Raw genomic sequence first — 18,512 nt, 5'->3', positions numbered from 1 at the left:
GAACTGTTCATGCATGTGAGGACTGAATTCCTCCCAAACCCTGAAATATTGCCTTTAACAGACCTCACAGCCAGGCTTGAGAGATCCATGAACTCCCATGGCATCACCAAGATCAAACCCTCGACAAAGAAGCATGTTCGTCGCAAGCTTGAAAGTGAGCTGGAAGGGTCACTTCACTTTGTCTCAAATGAGAAAGGAAGGGTGCTTCTCTATCCAGACAGCCTGTCAATGGATGACCTTGTCAAGGAAGCCCACAACATGAAGCAAGATCTACGTGAAGCACAGTCTATCAAATCCATGGATGTCCTCACCAAAGCAGCCATACAGCTGAGGACAGATCAAGAAACAAGATGTCCAACAGTCATGGCCACCTGATACACAGAAAAGTGTCATCCCTGAAGCTGTCACAAAGTTCCTGTATACCCTGCTGACTGGGGATACTGAGTGTGCAAATCCCTCTGAAAGAGTCCAGCGTCTTGCTGCTTCTTTTGGCAGTGATCTAGTCTTTGCTGTCACCTGTGGCAAGATGAAGCCACCCAAGCACATACTCCTCCCATTTGCTGTGAAGTCACTGACAGGAAACACAGAACTGATACGAAGTCTGAATCGTCTTGGCCATGCTATTTCCTACTCCCAAGTAGAGGAGATTGACACAGCTCTTTGTGTCCAGAAGCTGGAACGCTCAGCAGAGGACATACCACTGCCAGAAGACATGCATCCTGGTGTGTTTACCACCCTGGCCTGGGATAACATTGACCGTCCTGAAGAGACACTGAGTGGAGAAGGCACCTCTCACAGGGTCAATGGCATTGCTGTCCAACCCAAAGTTGCAGGGCCCATGCCACAGAAGGTCCTGCCTGCAGTCAGCAAATCCAAGAAGAGGAGCATCAGTCCTGCCCCATTGATGCTACCAACCTACAATGTTGGACAGCGAACTGGGCCACCTAAGACTGAGACCCTTGATTCCGACACAAACAAAGAAGTTCAAGATGCAAAGAAGAAGAACCATGTATGGCTCCTGACTCGAATGTCAGATCCTGAGAACCAGACCATAAGCAGCTGGACAGGGTTCAACATCCAGCTCCGCAATGATGTGACAGTGATCCAGGACACTGTGAGCTACCTTCCCACAATCGATGCTCCTGCAACTGAGATGTCAACTGTGAATGACGTACTGGAGCAAACGTTTCACATCATGCAGTCCCTGCAGCTGGACAAGATAGTCTGCGTGTTTGACCAAGCACTCTTTGCCAAGGCTGCTGAGATAGTGTGGAAACATGACAAATTCAAGAACATCATCATCAGGATGGGCGTCTTCCACACAATCTGCAACCTCCTGTCCATCCTAGGGAAGAGATTTGAAGATGCAGGACTCAGAGATGTGTTTGTTGAATCAGGTGTCATTGCAGAAGGGTCTGTGGCTGGGCTGATGGAAGGTCGCAGGTACAACCGGGCAGTTAGAGCACACAAGACTGCATATGAAGCACTGATGAGGCTTGCCTGGAAAGGCTTCCTTCTGTGGATAGAGAACACTCATCCTGAAGACAGCCAACACCTAGAAGAAGCCCTGAAGAGCATTGGAGAGTTCCACAACAATGTTTGCCAAGCATCCTTCCAGGACCTGCTTCAGGATGAATCATGCACACGTATCTTGGAGCTGTTTGAAACCTACCTGAACTCCCTCAGAGATGAGAACAGCCTTGCAGCCTTTTGGATGTCTTACCTAGACATGGTTGAGATTATGCTGGGCCTCATCCGAGCATCTCGAGAAGGTAACTGGATGCTTCACCTGGCAGCTATTCGAGAGATGATTCCCTGGTGCTTTGCCTATGACAAGGTGAACTACGCCCGGTTCCTGACCTACTACTATGCCACAATGTCTCGACTACCCATCGAACATCCTGACATCCATGCTCACTTTATGCAAGGTGGGTTTTCTGTGCAGATCGGCTGCAAGAATCCCTTTGGGCGGATACCTGTGGACCAGACGATCGAAGAGACTGTCAACAAGGACACCCAGACACCTGGAGGCACAAAAGGGTTCAGCCTGAAACCTGGAGCTGTGGCTAGATACTACCTGACATCTGAGTACCGAAGCACTTATATGAGACAGCTAAGGGACATGGTTCATGTAAGCCAACATGACAACTTCAGTCATCCTGACCTACAGATGCCAAGAATCAGAAGAGATGAGGCTGACATCCAGTCCATGGTTCCACTGATGGAAACCAGCTGGTTGAATCCATTCAACCTTGACCATGGAGAGCTTGTCAGTCTGTCAACTGGTGCGGTGGCCCCAGCAGAAGTTGCCAAGGACCTTCTCGATGCCCGCAAGGTAGGAGAGGAGGCATATCAAACATTCAAACAAGAGCGCTTGGAAGCAGCTGCCCCAGCTACAACGTTTCATGACAAGATGTCAAAGAAGAAGCTGAAGACGTTTTCAGACATCAGAAAGAAGTCATGTAGTAAAAGCTCTGCCAAAGAAGTAGTCATCAAAGCTGACAGGAAACTGTTTGGCCAGATGATACTTGTTGCCGAAAGCAGGAAACTACACATGAGTGACGTGCTGGCTCATCCACTGGGGCCCCTGCCATGGGCTCTGGCCAATGGTGATGGGTCTCTCCGCAAGACCAACAAAGCTGCCCTTGCCAGGGAGTTGGAAAAGAATGTTTCTCCAGCAGAAGTCATCCCAGAGACCTCAGCAACAGTCATTGATGGGATGAGCCTAGTCCATAAACTGAAAGGAAATGAAAAGACCTTCTCACAGCTGGCAGAATCAGCACTGTCTCAAGTCCTCCACGAAGGTGGAAGGAGCCACCGCATTGATGTCGTCTTCGATGTCTACAGAGACACATCCATCAAAAATGCGGAAAGGGTCAACAGGGGAGGAGACACAGCATTGCAGTTCAAGACCATAGCACCTGGGCACAACATTCAACAGTGGAGAAAGTTCATCTCCAGTTCATCTAACAAGACCAGCTTGATCGAGTTCCTTGTGCAGACGTGGAAGGGGCCAGAACACAGGCAGAAGCTTGACAACAAGTTACTGTATGTGACCTGTGGACATCAATGTTACAAACTGTCGAAAGAGCACTGGGAGGAGGCCACAGAGCTAAAGTCCTCACAGGAAGAAGCTGACACCCGCATCTTACTACATGGTGTTCATGCAGCAGAATCTGGCATCAGGTCCGTTGTGATCAGTGCAGAAGACACAGATGTCCTCGTGCTGTGCCTGGCTGTTGCCAAGTCCATCCCATGTCCCATGTACATGAAGTGCGGAACCAAGGCCAGGACAAGATACCTTGACATCCAGAAGCTGAGCCATGCTCTGGGAGGTGAGGTGTGTGAGGCACTGATTGGTATGCATGGCTACACAGGCTGTGATACAGTCAGCGCATTTGCTGGACGTGGCAAGTTGGCTGCCTTCAAGCGAATGAAGTCTGACAAGACCTATCTGGAGGCCTTTGCTGAACTTGGTCAGTCATGGGAGGTATCTGGGGAGCTGTTCAGTAAACTCCAAAAGGTCACCTGCCGTCTCTACATGCCTTCTGCACAGACTGCCACAGTCAACAAGCTTCGCTACCAACTGTTCTGTGCGAGACGTGGTGAAGTGGAGTCTAGCCAGCTGCCTCCCTGTGAGGACTGTCTCTTCCTGCATGCCCTCCATGCGAACTATCAAGCGGCCATCTGGAGGAGATGTTTGCAGAGTCACCCATTCATCCCTGACCCCAAGGACTGTGGTTGGACCACAGATGAAGAGGGCAAGCTTGCTGTGCAGTGGATGCGTGGATAACCTGCACCAGAAGCTGTGCTCCAGTTGCTGTCCTGCAAATGTGTGCGCTCATGCAAACTACCGGACTGTACCTGCCTGGCATATAGCTTGAAGTGCACAGACATGTGCAAACTACAAACCTGCACCAACCAAGCCAGAGAAAAAGAGCTGGAAGTAGAGTTGTCAGACTCGGACACTGATGATGACACTGATTAACTTGGCAGTGTACAGTCATGTATGAGAGTGTGTATCATGGTAACAGAAATTTCAATTTTGACTTGGGTTATTAAGTGATGACATGATAAGTGACATATTGGTTTAATTTTATTATTTAGGCTTTTCTAAACAGAATAAGGGTGTGAATCCATGTAAATATAAAAAGTTCTTTGAAATGACATTGCCAGAAGTGACAACATTGAGTGTATGAACACATTTATTTCAATTTACCTTCAAGTGTGTGAAACATCCCAGCTCATAAAAAGACACATTTTAAGATTGTTTTCTACTGAAAAATAACTCAAAATGTAAGCGCCTTTGGGCTTCTTGAAAAGCGCTATACAAAATAAATGAATTATTATTATTATTATTACTTTTGACTCTTTCCTAACTATCTTAATAAAGTTGTTATTCTTCGAGTAAAGTACAAGGAAAAACGTGTGTTTCGTATTTTTTGCGCAGGGTATGTTTACATATGAGGTGATAACCACCATTAAGCTACTCATCTACAAAGGTTATCATACCAAAATGTAAACTAGGGACATCTAGCAAGCTGAAAATAGCAATTTGGTTTGGTCCCTCTGGGTGGTACCAATATGTGAAAATTGGGGTCTGGGCTCAAGGACTACTAGTTGCTCGGACCAGTGTTCCCATAGGAGGGTTGTAAAAACGCGGTTTGAGTTCAGCACATACAGAACAAGTGCGACAGATCTGACGAATATCTTCAACCGAGTAGGGCAAGTTACGACTCTGCACAAAATGAGCGAAACGTGTCACCCCGGGATGGCACAAAGTGTCGTGCAAAGCGCGTAGATCCTCCAAGGAGATGAGGCCCGCACACGTCGCTGGCCGCGATAAGGCGTCGGCAACCAGGCTATCCCTCCCAGGGCGATATTTGATTGTGTAGCAGAAATCGGCGAGTTCGATCCGCCAGCGAGTGATTTTATCATTCTTAATGTGTTGAGCATGCTGGGTGTCGTACATAAACGCAACGCTCTGTTGGTCCGTGATAATTTGGAAGCATCGTCCGAGCAAATAGGGACGCCAACGCCGAATCGACTCGACGATGGCATACGCCTCCTTTTCGTCAGACGAATGTCTCCGCTCAGTGGAGGAGAGAGTTCGCGAAAAGAAGGCCACAGGGTGCCCCCCTTGGGAGAGAGTTGCAGCTATCGCATGATCCGATGCATCACTTTCCAAAACAAAAGATTTATTTTCGTCAATTGTCGCCACAGCGGCGCCAGCGATGTCGGACTTAAGGCTATGGAAAGCGGCCTTGGCGGCAAGGCTCATGGGGAACGCTTCGCAGTCCACAAGTGGGCGGAGCTTCGCGGAGAAATTTTGAACCCACTTGGAATAATGAGCGAACAGCCCGAGAGCACGCTTCAACGAAGCACGATCGCAGGGTGGGGCCATGTCGAGCAAGGGTCGCAGACGCTCCTTATCCGGAGCGACAGAGCCGTGGGTCACGGTGTACCCCAAAAGATCTATCGTGCGAGCAGAGTAACGACATTTCGCCTCATTCATAGTTAAGCGATACCTCTGCGCGACCTCGAGGAAGCACTTCAGATTAGCATCATTATGTTCCTGGTCATACCCGCAAACCGTGAGATTGTCCAGATATACAAAGACATCGGTCAAGTTCTCCTTAGCGATGAGGTCGTCCATAGCCCTCTGAAAACAAGAGACCCCGTTCGTGACCCCAAAAGGTAGCCGGGTGAACTGGTATAACCTTTGACCCGATTCAAATGCTGTATAGATGCGATCGGCCTCGGAGATGGGGATTTGATGATACGCACTACGCAGATCGAGAGTGCTACAGACCGAATACTGTGCCACCTGTTGAACCAGGGAGTCCATTCCCGGAAGGGGGTAGGCATCCAGCTGTGTAAACCGATTAATCGTCTGCGAATAGTCGATTACCATGCGTTTGCGATGCGCTTCGCTTCGTACCACCAGAACTTGGGCCCGCCATGGCGACCGACTAGGTTCTATGATACCTTCCTTTAATAGCTGGGCCGTTTCTTCCGCAATGAATTGCGCGTCAGCTCGTGAGTAGCGTCGCGATTTAACCGCTACAGGTGTACAGTCCGTGGTCATATTGGGGACCAGCGACAGCGGCTCAATTTCCATCCCTGCAAGTGCACACACAGCAAGAGTATCAGTGCCACCAAACTCCATTTCCAAGCGTCCATGTTGCTTGAGAAAATCATGTCCTAGCAAAACTTCTGCACATAATGCTGGTAAGACCATGAGATGCACATCCGGAAACATTCGTCCCTTAATCACAAGCTTCAGTGAACATTCCCCTTTTGTGCTGAGCCATAGCCCCTGAGAGGCCATAAAGATTCGGCATCTTGTCCCAAGAATCGGCCATGCATGTTTTTGCACAAGTCGAAAATCAACATAACTATCCGTGGAACCTGTGTCGATCAAAGCATTCGCAAAAATTCCCTCGATCATAAGTGGGATTATAGCACGAGCCAGGCCAGGTGGACCTGTAGTTATCGAGTCGTCAAGGCGAGGCGCTCGTGCCTCGCGTGTGGATCCAACGCCAGCTAAAGTCTTTCGTGCCATTGAAATTGCTTGTAGGCCAGTCGTGCCGCCTCCAGAGGGCGCACGTGCCACGCGTGAAGTTCCCAGCTTTCATGCCGTTGCAGTACCTTGTAGATCATACATGCAGCCTCCGGATGGCGCTCGTGTCACGCGTGGAGTTTCAAAGCCAACATTAGCCGTTCGGGTGGCCGATCCAGGAAGTTGGCAGGGTGTCGGAAGAATGCCGGCCAAGGACGGTCGCACCGTGTACTGTCGTGTTTGCGCCACTTGTTTAGTTGGCGTGGCGAGTCTCACCAAGGTCGAGCTCTCAGCTAGGGGCCCACGGGAAGGGGCGATCCCCATCAAAGTCGGGCGAGGCGCCCCGCGCACTGCTAGGTCCGCTGGCTCGGCGATAAGCACATTCATCGTCGAGCAGGCTCGTTTGCCCCGCGATGATCGGCAAACTTTTGCAAAATGACCCCGCTTTGAGCACAAATGACGTCGCATTTTTAGCTGGGCAAACAGACCTGAAATGATTCCGATTCCCGCAGAAGTAGCACGTAGCGTTACTTCCGGGCTTGGTTCCAGCTGCAGCACCTGCCATCAAGCCCGGATCGGGATCCTCGGGAGTGGCCGGGGTGTCCGATTCCGGCGGAGGTGCCGAGGCTGCATCCACGACCTCGGCGGTAGCTCTCTCCGGTCAAGTTTGTCGAGATGTCCCCGCAGTGACGTATGGGTGTTCATACGCGTCGGATTGTTCCCGTGCTTGGGTATAAACGTGAGATAGCCGGAGTGCTTCGGCGAGTGTCAAATCGGCTTCTTCAAGAAGTCTCTGTCTTACGACTGGGGACCTAAGTCCGGCGACGAAAGAATCGCGAACAAGATCATCACAGACTTGTTCATGAGTACGTACCTCCGGGGCACTCTCGTTCAGTAGACGTCGGAGGTCTTGAGCAAAGTGATCTAAAGTCTCCGTGGGCTGTTGTCGTATTGCGAGCAAATGCCGGGAATAGACCGCGCTTCGTTTTTTTATGTAAATATGCTTCAGCTCAGCCATGGCTGCATCGAACGTTACACATTGTTCGATTGCCCGGTACGCATTGTGGTGTACCTTTGTTTGCAGTACGTCTAGTTTCGTTTCATCGGTGACGGCTTCCTGAGCCTTGAATTGGTTATCCAAGATTTTCAGCCAGTGTGTCAATTCGGCAGCCGCGTCCGCCGCTTGAGGGTCTGCTGCGAAGATCGGCACCTGGATCATTTTGTGACTCGTCATGTCGCTCTCGTTCGCCTCTTGTTCTCGTTCAGACGAAGAGACGAATTGTCATTAATTGTAATGAAAGTCAAATCCACAACATTGTCCTAATAGTAGGCTTAATGACAATTCGATCTCTGGCAACATCCTGTAAAAATACGATCAAGCAATATATCAGGATTATATAATCAAGGGGAAGTTCAGCAATTATCAATCAGTGCAAGCAAGCCTAGATCATCTACATATACGCACCATTCGAGTATACGTGTCTACGATTAAATGTCACAGGAATGATTCGGAGCGATGGCCGTCTGAGTTCTTATAGACGCCTCTCAGTGGTTGGAGAGAGCATAACACCTGGGTGCAACTTAGATACAATTTCATTACACTCCCCACACCCTTGGTGCCTGTAAGTAGCAGGTGTTTCGAGTGCACAGTAATTTAACTTCCAGTAAAAATTTAACTTTTAATAAATTTAACCAGACGGAAGCCAAACAGTTCAATCTTGGTTTCATCAGTCTTCAGAATCTTGTTTCTCACAGTCTGAGAGTCCTTTCGGTGCTTTTTTTCAAACTCCAAGCGGATTTCATGTGTCTTTCACTGAGGAGAGGCTTCTGTCTGGCCACTCTGCCATAAAGCCCAGATTGGTGGAGTGTTGCAGTGATGGTTGTCCTTCTGGAAGTTTCTCCCATCTCCACACAGGATCTCTGTAGCTCAGCCAGAGTGACCATCGGTTCTTGGTCACCTCTCTTACCAAGGCCCTTCTCCCCCGATTGCTCAGTTTGGCCGGGCGGTCAGCTTGAGGAAGAGTCCTGGTTGTTCCAAACTTCTTCCATTTAAGAATTATGGAGGCCACTGTGCTCTTGGGAACCTTCAATGCAGCAGAGATTTTTTGTCGGCTTCCCCAGATCTGTGCCTCGACACAATCCTGTCTCTGAGCTCTGCAGGCAGTTCCTTCGACCTCATGGCTTGGTTTTTGCTCTGATATGCATTGTCAGCTGTGAGACCTTATATAGACAGGTGTGTGCCTTTCCAAATCATGTCCAATCAATTGAATTTACCACAGGTGGACTCCAATCAAGGTGGAGAAACATCTCAACGATGATCAAGAGAAATGGGAGGCACCTGAGCTAAATTTCAAGTGTCATAGCAAAGGGTATGAATACTTATGTCAATGTGATATTTCAGTTTTTTCTTTTTAATAAATTTGCAAAACTTTCTAAAATCCTGTTTTCTCTTTGTCATTATGGGGTATTGAGTGTAGATTGATGAGGGAAAAATGAATTTAAACGATTTCAGCATAAGGCTGCAACATAACAAAATGTGAAAAAAGTGAAGGGGTCTGAATACTTTCTGAATGCACTGTAACCTTTGACATTCTACGATTACCTTGCTCTTTAAGCACCATTAATTGGCAGTGTCTGCCTGAAGAAATGTTGGTCCATGCCTGGAAATTTGGAAGAACTATGACGCAAGTTTGACTCCAACTTATTGGTTTCAATTAACTTAAAATCGAGAACCAGTCAGTCCTCGAGGTGAGGGCCTTTCCACATGGGTCGTGTTTGCCTGAGGAATGTAATCTCCCACATTGGCAAAAGGACAGGTCGCTGGGTGCGAGAACATGTCAAAGACATGGGTAAATTATAAAATTGCCCTCTTTGTTCTGCAGACTGAAATGGTGTCGGAGTTGGATGGTCACGTACTTAAGTGCGTGAAGGATCAGAATGGGAATCACGTGGTGCAGAAGTGTATTGAGTGTGTACAACCGCAAGTTCTACAATTTATCATTGACGCCTTCCATGGCCAGGTACAGCTCCTCTTCACCATCTGTTACCTGCTGGGGCTCTGTACCTTCTCAATTAACTGCTTGTGTTATGTACTCTTTAATCTCTTCTCTGGTGTATTTGGGATTAGGCTTTTTAATACGAGGCCTTCCTTTGCCCATGCAGGTGTTTGCCCTCTCGACTCATCCATACGGTTGTCGAGTGATCCAAAGGATCTTGGAGCACTGCACCCCCGAGCAAACAATCACCATTCTTGAGGAACTTCACCAGCATACAGAATCATTGGTGCAGGTGGGTGGGGTACGATCTAGTGTGTGTGTGTGTGTGTGTGTGTGTGTTTTGTTAGAGCGTGTTGGTGTGTTCGTTGTGAGCTTCATCTCTGTGTGGTTTGCTTTGGAATTTTATCTCTGTGCTCCAATAATGGCAGCTTGTGGCAGGTCAGGAATGACGCTCATGAACTATTTGGAGAAAGGAGAGTAAATACATACTCGGCTGAAGATATTTCTTTGGCTTGCATGTTGTATATATGTATGAGTTTTGAGGCCAGTGGACATCACTTTCCGTAATCCCATGAGATAAGACACCGAGGACAGAAGTCTTTTTGTTGTTGGCAACATGCAAGGCCAGGCCTGCTTCCCAACAAAATTGGAGCGGGCAGACAGACATTGACTTGTGTGACAAACTGTAGAGCAATATTCTGTACTTATTTATGCCTTTTGAATTAAAATAATTACATCCGCCACCAATGGTGGATGGAGGTTATGTTTTCACCCCTGTCTGTTTTTCTGTGAGAAGGATATCTCCAAAAAATGTATAGATCTGGATGAAATTTGGTGGAGAGGTTGAGTATTTGACATGGGCGAATTGATTCGATGTTGGTGAAGATCCGGATCTGGAGATGAGAAATTTTAAAGTGATTCTTCACCATTTGAGAAATGGGACCAAAAAATATATACAACACGATATCTCAAAAAGTTTTGGATGGATTATGACAAAACCTGGTGGATGAGTTGGGTAGGTGACAAGAACAAGCTGATTAGATTTTGGTTAAGGTCTGGATGCAGATCCGGCCTATCGGCGGGATACAAAACGTAAACTGTTCAGCCTGACGGAGGTATGCGGTCTACTTCCTCCTGTGTCTCTGCGACCAATTGGCTTTGCATGTCAAGATTGTTTTGCATAGCGTTTCATGTATTATCATTTTAAGCCACTCCCATCCAGAAGGCATTAGCTTGTGCCAGTGCATTATTATTATTTTTCTTTCGAAGGTGGAAATTATTTTGTATTTCAGGAAATAATTGGCAAAATTATAATCTCTCCATTAATTGTACGCTTATGTCTTTTCCGTTGCTAGGATCAGTACGGGAACTATGTCATTCAACATGTATTGGAACATGGCCGACCGGAGGACAAGAGCAAAATTGTAGCAGAGCTTCGGGGGAAGGTGCTGGTGCTGAGCCAGCACAAATTTGCTAGGTATGATGATGCTGGTACTTTCAGTTGTGAACTTTGCTTTCTAGTAAAAGCAAATGTTCTACAAAGTAAGTCTGACATCCACCCCACCTCTTTCATTTGTTGGCCAGCAATGTCGTGGAGAAGTGTGTTTCTCACTCATCACGTGCTGAGAGGGCTCTTCTTATCGATGAGGTTTGCTCTGCCGGTGATGGGCCCCATGGCCCACTCTACACAATGATGAAAGATCAGTATGCCAACTATGTTGTCCAGAAAATGATTGATGTAGCTGAACCTGCCCAAAGGAAAATCCTTATGCACAAGGTGAGTTCAAACAAAATGACAATTCCGAGGTCGGTGCTCTCATACATCATTTGTGGTATATACTGTTATGCCCTGAACCATTATTTTTTTTGCCCACTCCCCCCCACCCTCCATGTAACTGCCTCACCACAGCATTCATTGGTGGGAAGAAGGGTAGGATAATTGAAGACGAGATGGCATTTATTTGTGCATGAGTGAGAGCTGGGGTGCATCAAACGCCCCTATGTCAAGAAAACAATCTGTCCCCAATTTTATTTTGTTCCAGTCATAAAATAAAGTTCCTATGCAAAATTTGGTAAGGTTTTGATATCATCTTCTGGGTCCACCTCAGCAAATTAGATTTTGAGTCGGTAGTATCAGAGTCAGAAATTTGACACGCAGCTGTTTTGAGGCCCATAAATAAAAATGAAAGGATTGACCGATTGCTACATACAATAGCTCTTTGGAAAGGTATTATTGTGCTCTGTAGCAATATATAATCATCATAGGGATAGGGATATAATTCACTTATACACAAATAGTCAAAATCATGATTTTATTGGTATAATCATATGTATTATAGATACCAGAATGATATAATTTTTATTACAGTAGAATCATATATACACAATCTTAGCATTTATCATCTTAATACGAGTACATCTGACTATGGATGAACATGAAAATAGAAACAAAACAAAGATACTGTAGTTTTCATGGATATTTCTGACAGTTTAGTCTTGAGCTGCTCGCTTTCGAAGATTCGGTTTCTCCTTGCGGTTGTGCTCAACAACATGTAGCACATTTTGGTAGTGGTCTTCACTTCTGGCTGCTGAAAGGAAGTCAGAGCTAAGCTTAACTCCCCTTTCTGCAGAGTCATTCACCACATTCAAGGCTTCAACATTAGTCCATGATGTCTGGTAGGCTGCAGAGTTAGTCCATTCTTGAACATCGGTAACTAGAAATGCCCAGTCAAGCTTCAGATGATGAAATAGGTACCATGAATCTGGTCCAACAAAATCAGCCAGAGTGGTCTTCTCAGTCAAGTCATCAGGAAATCTGGGCTTTCCAAACCCAGTACCAAACCGTCCTTGTGGGTTGGTGACTGGAAAATCTGGCTGAACCTCCAGAAGTCTGTCTGCCAGAGCACGGCGATGGTCATGAGGAACAACTGAGCTGAAGAGGGCAAGTGGAACCATCTCTTCTGTGAGGTACCAGAGATGTCGTTTGAAGGCTTTCAGGGCACTTCTTGAGATTCCAGCATTGACAGCTTCATACTGTTTCAGTTTGGAGATGAGCTGCAGGTCATTCCATGGGGCATCGGTGACAGAGGTACATGTCATCCACCAGGAGCTGTATACGAGAGTGACAAATTCTCTGATCTTTGGCACTTGTTTTTCTGTGGTAATTGTACCTGCTGGAAGATCAGCGATTTGTTTTTCGAAGAGACATAATTTGATTGAGTAGAGGAGCTTCGCCATCCATCTGGCTTTATGCAGTGCACCAGGACGCTTGAAGGTTATTTGATGTTCAGCTACTTCACCATCAAGGAATACAGTACACAGATCAACAAATTCCAAATAATCATCACGTCTTAGAGATTGCTCGGGGTGACAGAGTCTGAGAACATTATTTTGCCAGTCACTTGTCAAACTTGTTGCTGCTTCATTTAGTTGAGATGGATCAAATCGTGAAAGTGGTTCATTGAATGTGTGTGGAAACATTTCAAAGTTCTTGCGAAACCTTGAGAAGAGGAAGATATCTGGTGACTTAGATGCTTCAACTTTAAGATCAGTAAAAATGTGCGTAAGAATGACTTCACCAATGTGGTGTCTGCAGCCTGACCACAGAAGAGCTTTGTTAAGCCGTTGTTGAATTGTTACACAAGCTGCACTGATGTGGCCGGTGTTAGATGCAGTTGTGTCAAATGTCAAGTTGACAACATTCTCTTGGCAGTTCCATGATTCAAGTAGGTTATTAGTCAGCTGAGCAATTATATCTCCAGATTTACGGTCTGTTCCAGGCTTGTAGGATGGAACACCCAGCAGCTTCATATCAGTTTGAGAACCCAAGAGCACAGCCAGGCGTTCTTCAAAAGTGTTTTGGTTAGTTAAGCATGGAAGCAGCTTTGAGTCCCAGTGCAACGTAGCAAGCTTCGGAGGTATCCATTTGTCCTTACAGGTAGTAGCAATATGCTGTCCAATTTTGCGTCTTGATTTATCTGCTGTAGCATATGATGTTGACACCTTCGCTACATCCCCTCCTGTTTCTTCAATAAGAGCTTCTGTGAAAGCAGCCTGTTGGGTTGGTGTCATCTTCATCCTTGTTGCCAGTGAAACAAGACTGGGTCTCTTCAGGATGTCATGTGGAATGAAAACTGATGTGCCAGGTCTAACTAAACGATGATGACTTCTTGAGGTTGTTGGTGTGCTTGTTGAAGGTCCAAGAGTTACTTCTTCATCACTGTCACTAATATTATACACAGTGGTTGTAGTATTTATGTTGAACTCCAGCTCCATACTTGCTCGCCTCTCTGATTCTTTTTCCCCGCGGTTCACTTTACGCTGCATCTTATCTGCCAACAGTTTATCTTGGCAGCCAAATGTTGCACAGCGATCTGTCTTCATAGATTCCAGGAATGCTAAGTCTTCAGGATTCTTGATGTGAGAACTAGCATCATTGGGCCACAAGGGAAATGTCTCCATAAATTTCATCTCCATTTGATTCACCTTTGTGATGCTTGCTGGAGTTGTTCTTCGGTTGATAGGGATTGATCTAAGCTTGGAATTATCATCTGCAAGTTTGATAATTTTCTCAATAGCCTTGCGTTCAGAGATGATAGGAATATTAGCCTTGCCATAAAATGGTGTCACTTTCTGCAGTACAAGCTTTGCTGATTCCCACCGAGAGCGTCGTTCAAGTTTGCCATCTTCCGTGTGCCACATGAAACAACGTAGTACTTGTAAACAAGTTGGAAGTCTGGTGCCATTGATCTGGGAATCTTGTTCAGTTATGGCACTTCCAAGACCAAACACCTTGGTGGACTCTCTTGTTGCAACAGATGCTTTCTTTACTGTGCCATCCATTGTTTTATCTGAAAGAAAAAGGTAGTATTAGTAACAATAATGTCATTTCATAATTATGTACAACAAATAAATCAATTATCCAATTTTATTAGAGTATAGCCTAATAATTGTTTTAATCATCTTGTCTAGTTAAAAGATCTCTGTAAAGACAAGATGACTACAACATTCAGGATATTCTTTAATTTATATATTATATTTTAAAAATACTCTTCATTTAGTATTTTTCAGCACAAGTAAGGTCAGCACAAGGGCAATGGAAAATTGTAATTGATGCAAAGAGTAACTCTGCCAAGGGGCGTGATTCAGGCCTATCAAATCGATGGAGACTGTAACTTGGGGAGATACAATAAGGAGTCGGGGACATTCTGTGGAACGAAGGATTCCGTTAAACAGATGGTGTCTGGTTTATCAGCAGCGGCCTACATTGAGAGACCTGTCAGGTTATAGCTGAGGCCTCAGATGTTTGAGGTCCACACAGTTAGAGATAAGTGGGGTTGGGGGTGGGGGGTGGGGGAGGGATGCATTAGGGTGGTGCACAATGGGGAGAGGCTTTGCGGGGGAAAGGTGAGGCTTTGAGGGGGGTTGAATGAGGGGGAAGGTTTTCATGTGTAGGGTACAGTTTGAGTGTGTTGGGTATGGGAAACGGTTTGATTGTGTGGAGTGTGTGGCAAGGTTTGAGTGTGTGAAGTGTGTGGCAAGGTTTGAGTGTGTGAGGTGTGTGGTAATGTTTGTGTGTGTGTGAGGTGTGTGGTAATGTTTGTGTGTGCAGGGGAACGTGTGAGTGTGTGGGGTGCGGAAGGAGGTTTGTGTGTGTGGGGTGCATGGTAAGGTTTGAGAGTGTGGGGTGTGTGGCAAGGTTTGAGAGTGTGGGGTGCATGGTAAGGTTTGAGAGTGTGGGGTGTGTGGCAAGGTTTGAGTGTGGGATGCATGGTAAGGTTTGAGAATGTGGGGTGTGTGGCAAGGTTTCAGAGTGTGGGGTGCATGGTAAGGTTTGAGAGTGTGGGGTGTGTGGCAAGGTTTCAGAGTGTGGGGTGTGTGGCAAGGTTTCAGAGTGTGGGGTGCATGGTAAGGTTTGAGAGTGTGGGGTGTGTGGCAAGGTTTGAGAGTGTGGGGGTGCATGGTAAGGTTTGAGAGTGGGGTGTGTGGCAAGGTTTGAGAGTGTGGGGTGCATGGTAAGGTTTGAGAGTGTGGGGTGTGTGGCAAGGTTTGATAGTGTGGGGTGCATGGCAAGGTTTGAGAGTGTGGGGTGCATGGTAAGGTTTGAGAGTGTGGGGTGTGTGGCAAGGTTTGAGTGTGTGGGGTGCATGGTAAGGTTTGAGAGTGTGGGGTGTGTCACAAGGTTTGTGTGTGTGGGGTGCATGGTAAGGTTTGAGAGTGTGGGGTGTGTGGCAAGGTTTGAGTGTGTGAAGTGTGTGGCAAGGTTTGAGTGTGTGAGGTGTGTGGTAATGTTTGTGTGTGTGTGAGGTGTGTGGTAATGTTTGTGTGTGCGGGGGAATGTGTGAGTGTGTGGGGTGCGGAAGAAGGTTTGTGTGTGTGGGGTGCATGGTAAGGTTTGAGAGTGTGGGGTGTGTGGCAAGGTTTGAGAGTGTGGGGTGCATGGTAAGGTTTGAGAGTGTGGGGTGCATGGTAAGGTTTGAGAGTGTGGGGTGTGTGGCAAGGTATGAGTGTGTGGGGTGCATGGTAAGGTTTGAGAGTGTGGGGTGTGTGGCAAGGTTTGTTTGTGTGGGGTTCATGGTAAGGCTTGAGAGTGTGGGGTGTGTGGCAAGGTTTGAGTGTGTGAGGTGTGTGGTAATGTTAGTGTGTGTGTGAGGTGTGTGGTAATGTTTGTGTGTGCGGGGGAATGTGTGAGTGTGTGGGAAGGTGAAGGTTTGTGTGTGTAGGGTGCATGGGAAGGTTCGTGTGTGTATGGTGCATGGGAAGGTTTGAGTGTGTAGGGGGCATGGGAAGGTTTGAGTGTGTGGGGTGCATTGGAAGGTTTGTGTGTGTATGGTGCATGGGAAGGTTTGAGTGTGTGAGGTGCATGGGAAGCTTTGAGTGTGTAGGGTGCATGGGAAGGTTTGAGAGTGTGGGATGTGTGGGAAGGTGAAGGTGAAGGTTTGTGTGTGGGGTGCATGGGAAGGTTTGTGTGTGTGTGAGGTGCATGGGAACGTTTGTGTGTGTGTGGGGTGCTTGGGAAGGTTTGTGTGTGTGTGGGGTGCATGGGAAGGTTTGTGTGTGTGTGGGGTGCTTGGGAAGGTTTGTGTGTGCAGGGTGCATGGGAAGGTTTGTGTGTGTGTAGGGTGCATGGGAAGGTTTGTGTGTGTAGGGTGCATGGGAAGGTTTGTGTGTGTAGGGTGCATGGGAAGGTTTGTGTGTGTGTCAGGTGCATGGGAAGGTTTGTGTGTGTCGGGTGCATGGGAAGGTTTGTGTGTGTGGGGTGCATGGGAAGGTTTGTGTGTGTGTAGGGTGCATGGGAAGGTTTGTGTGTGTGCAGGTTGCATGGGAAGGTTTGTGTGTGTGTCGGGTGCATGGGAAGGTTTGTGTGTGTGTGTCGGGTGCATGGGAAGGTTTGTGTGTGTGTGTCGGGTGCATGGGAAGGTTTGTGTGTGTGTGTCGGGTGCATGGGAAGGTTTGTGTGTGTGTGTCGGGTGCATGGGAAGGTTTGTGTGTGTGTGTCGGGTGCGTGGGAAGGTTTGTGTGTGTGTGTGTCGGGTGCATGGGAAGGTTTGTGTGTGTGTAGGGTGCATGGGAAGGTTTATGTGTGTGTCGGGTGCATGGGAAGGTTTGGGTGTGTGGGGTGCATGGGAAGGTTTGAGAGTGTGGGGTGCGTGGGAAGGTTTGTGTGTGTGTGTCGGGTGCATGGGAAGGTTTGTGTGTGTGTGGGGTGCATGGGAAGGTTTGTGTGTGTGTGTGGGGTGCATGGGAAGGTTTGTGTGTGTGTGGGGTGCATGGGAAGGTGTGTGTGTGTGGGGTGAAGGTTTGTGTGTGTGTGGGGTGCATGGGAAGGTTTGTGTGTGTGTAGGGCGCATGTTAAGGTTTGTGTGTGTGGGGTGCATGGGAAGGTTTGTGTGTGTGTAGGGTGCATGGGAAGGTTTGTGTGTGTGTAAGGTGCATGGGAAGGTGTGTGGGGGGTGCATGGGAAGGTTTGTGTGTGTGTGGGGTGCATGTGAAGGTTTGTGTGTGTGTAGGGCGCATGTTAAGGTTTGTGTGTGTGGGGTGCATGGGAAGGTTTGTGTGTGTGTCGGGTGCATGGGAAGGTTTGTGTGTGTGTAAGGTGCATGGGAAGGTTTGTGTGTGTAGGGTGCATGTGAAGGTTTGTGTTGCATGGGAAGGTTTGTGTGTGTGTGTAGGGTGCATGGGAATGTTTTTGCGTGTGTAGGGTGCATGTGAAGGTTTGTGTTGCGTGGGAAGGTTTGTGTGTGTGTGTCGGGTGCACGGGAAGTTTTGTGTGTGTGTGTGTGGGGTGCATGGGAAGGTTTGTGTGTGTGTCGGGTGCATGGGAAGGTTTGTGTGTGTGTGGGGTGCATGGGAAGGTTTGTGTGTGTGTGGTGTGCATGGGAAGGTTTGTGTGTGTGTGTGTGGGGTGAAGGTTTGTGTGTGTGTGGGGTGCATGGGAAGGTTTTTGTGTGTGTAGGGCGCATGTTAAGGTTTGTGTGTGTGGGGTGCATGGGAAGGTTTGTGTGTGTGTAGGGTGCATGGGAAGGTTTGTGTGTGTGTAAGGTGCATGGGAAGGTGTGTGTGTGTGTGGGGTGAAGGTTTGTGTGTGTGTGGGGTGCATGGGAAGGTTTGTGTGTGTGTAGGGCGCATGTTAAGGTTTGTGTGTGTGTGGTGCATGGGAAGGTTTGTGTGTGTGTAGGGTGCATGTGAAGGTTTGTGTTGCATGGGAAGGTTTGTGTGTGTGTAGGGTGCATGGGAATGTTTTTGTGTGTGTAGGGTGCATGTGAAGGTTTGTGTTGCGTGGGAAGGTTTGTGTGTGTGTGTGTGTCGGGTGCACGGGAAGGTTTGTGTGTGTGTGGGGTGCATGGGAAGGTTTGTGTGTGTGTCGGGTGCATGGGAAGGTTTGTGTGTGTGGGGTGCATGGGAAGGTTTGTGTGTGTGTGGGGTGCATGGGAAGGTTTGTGTGTGTGTGTGTA

At 47.5% G+C, this 18,512-nt stretch overlaps 1 protein-coding gene across 1 annotated transcript in view; it reads left to right on the top strand.

Annotated features, from left to right (window-relative positions):
- The window catches only part of LOC137432629 (pumilio homolog 2), a 263,079-nt gene that overhangs the window by 124,122 nt on the left and 120,445 nt on the right, over positions 1–18,512 (top strand). The window contains exons 18-21 of the mRNA XM_078783971.1: positions 9,445–9,582; positions 9,725–9,850; positions 10,914–11,035; positions 11,143–11,335. Of these exons, the coding sequence (XP_078640097.1) occupies positions 9,445–9,582; positions 9,725–9,850; positions 10,914–11,035; positions 11,143–11,335 (579 nt within the window). The remainder of the gene's footprint in view (positions 1–9,444; positions 9,583–9,724; positions 9,851–10,913; positions 11,036–11,142; positions 11,336–18,512) is intronic.

The sequence above is a fragment of the Myxine glutinosa genome, chromosome 8 (genome assembly GCF_964187855.1).
Source record: "Myxine glutinosa chromosome 8, kmMyxGlut1.1, whole genome shotgun sequence".
NCBI classification, from domain to species: Eukaryota; Metazoa; Chordata; class Myxini; order Myxiniformes; family Myxinidae; genus Myxine; species Myxine glutinosa.
The sequence above is the reverse complement of the archived record's forward strand: the minus strand, read 5'-3'. Positions and strand labels throughout refer to the sequence as shown.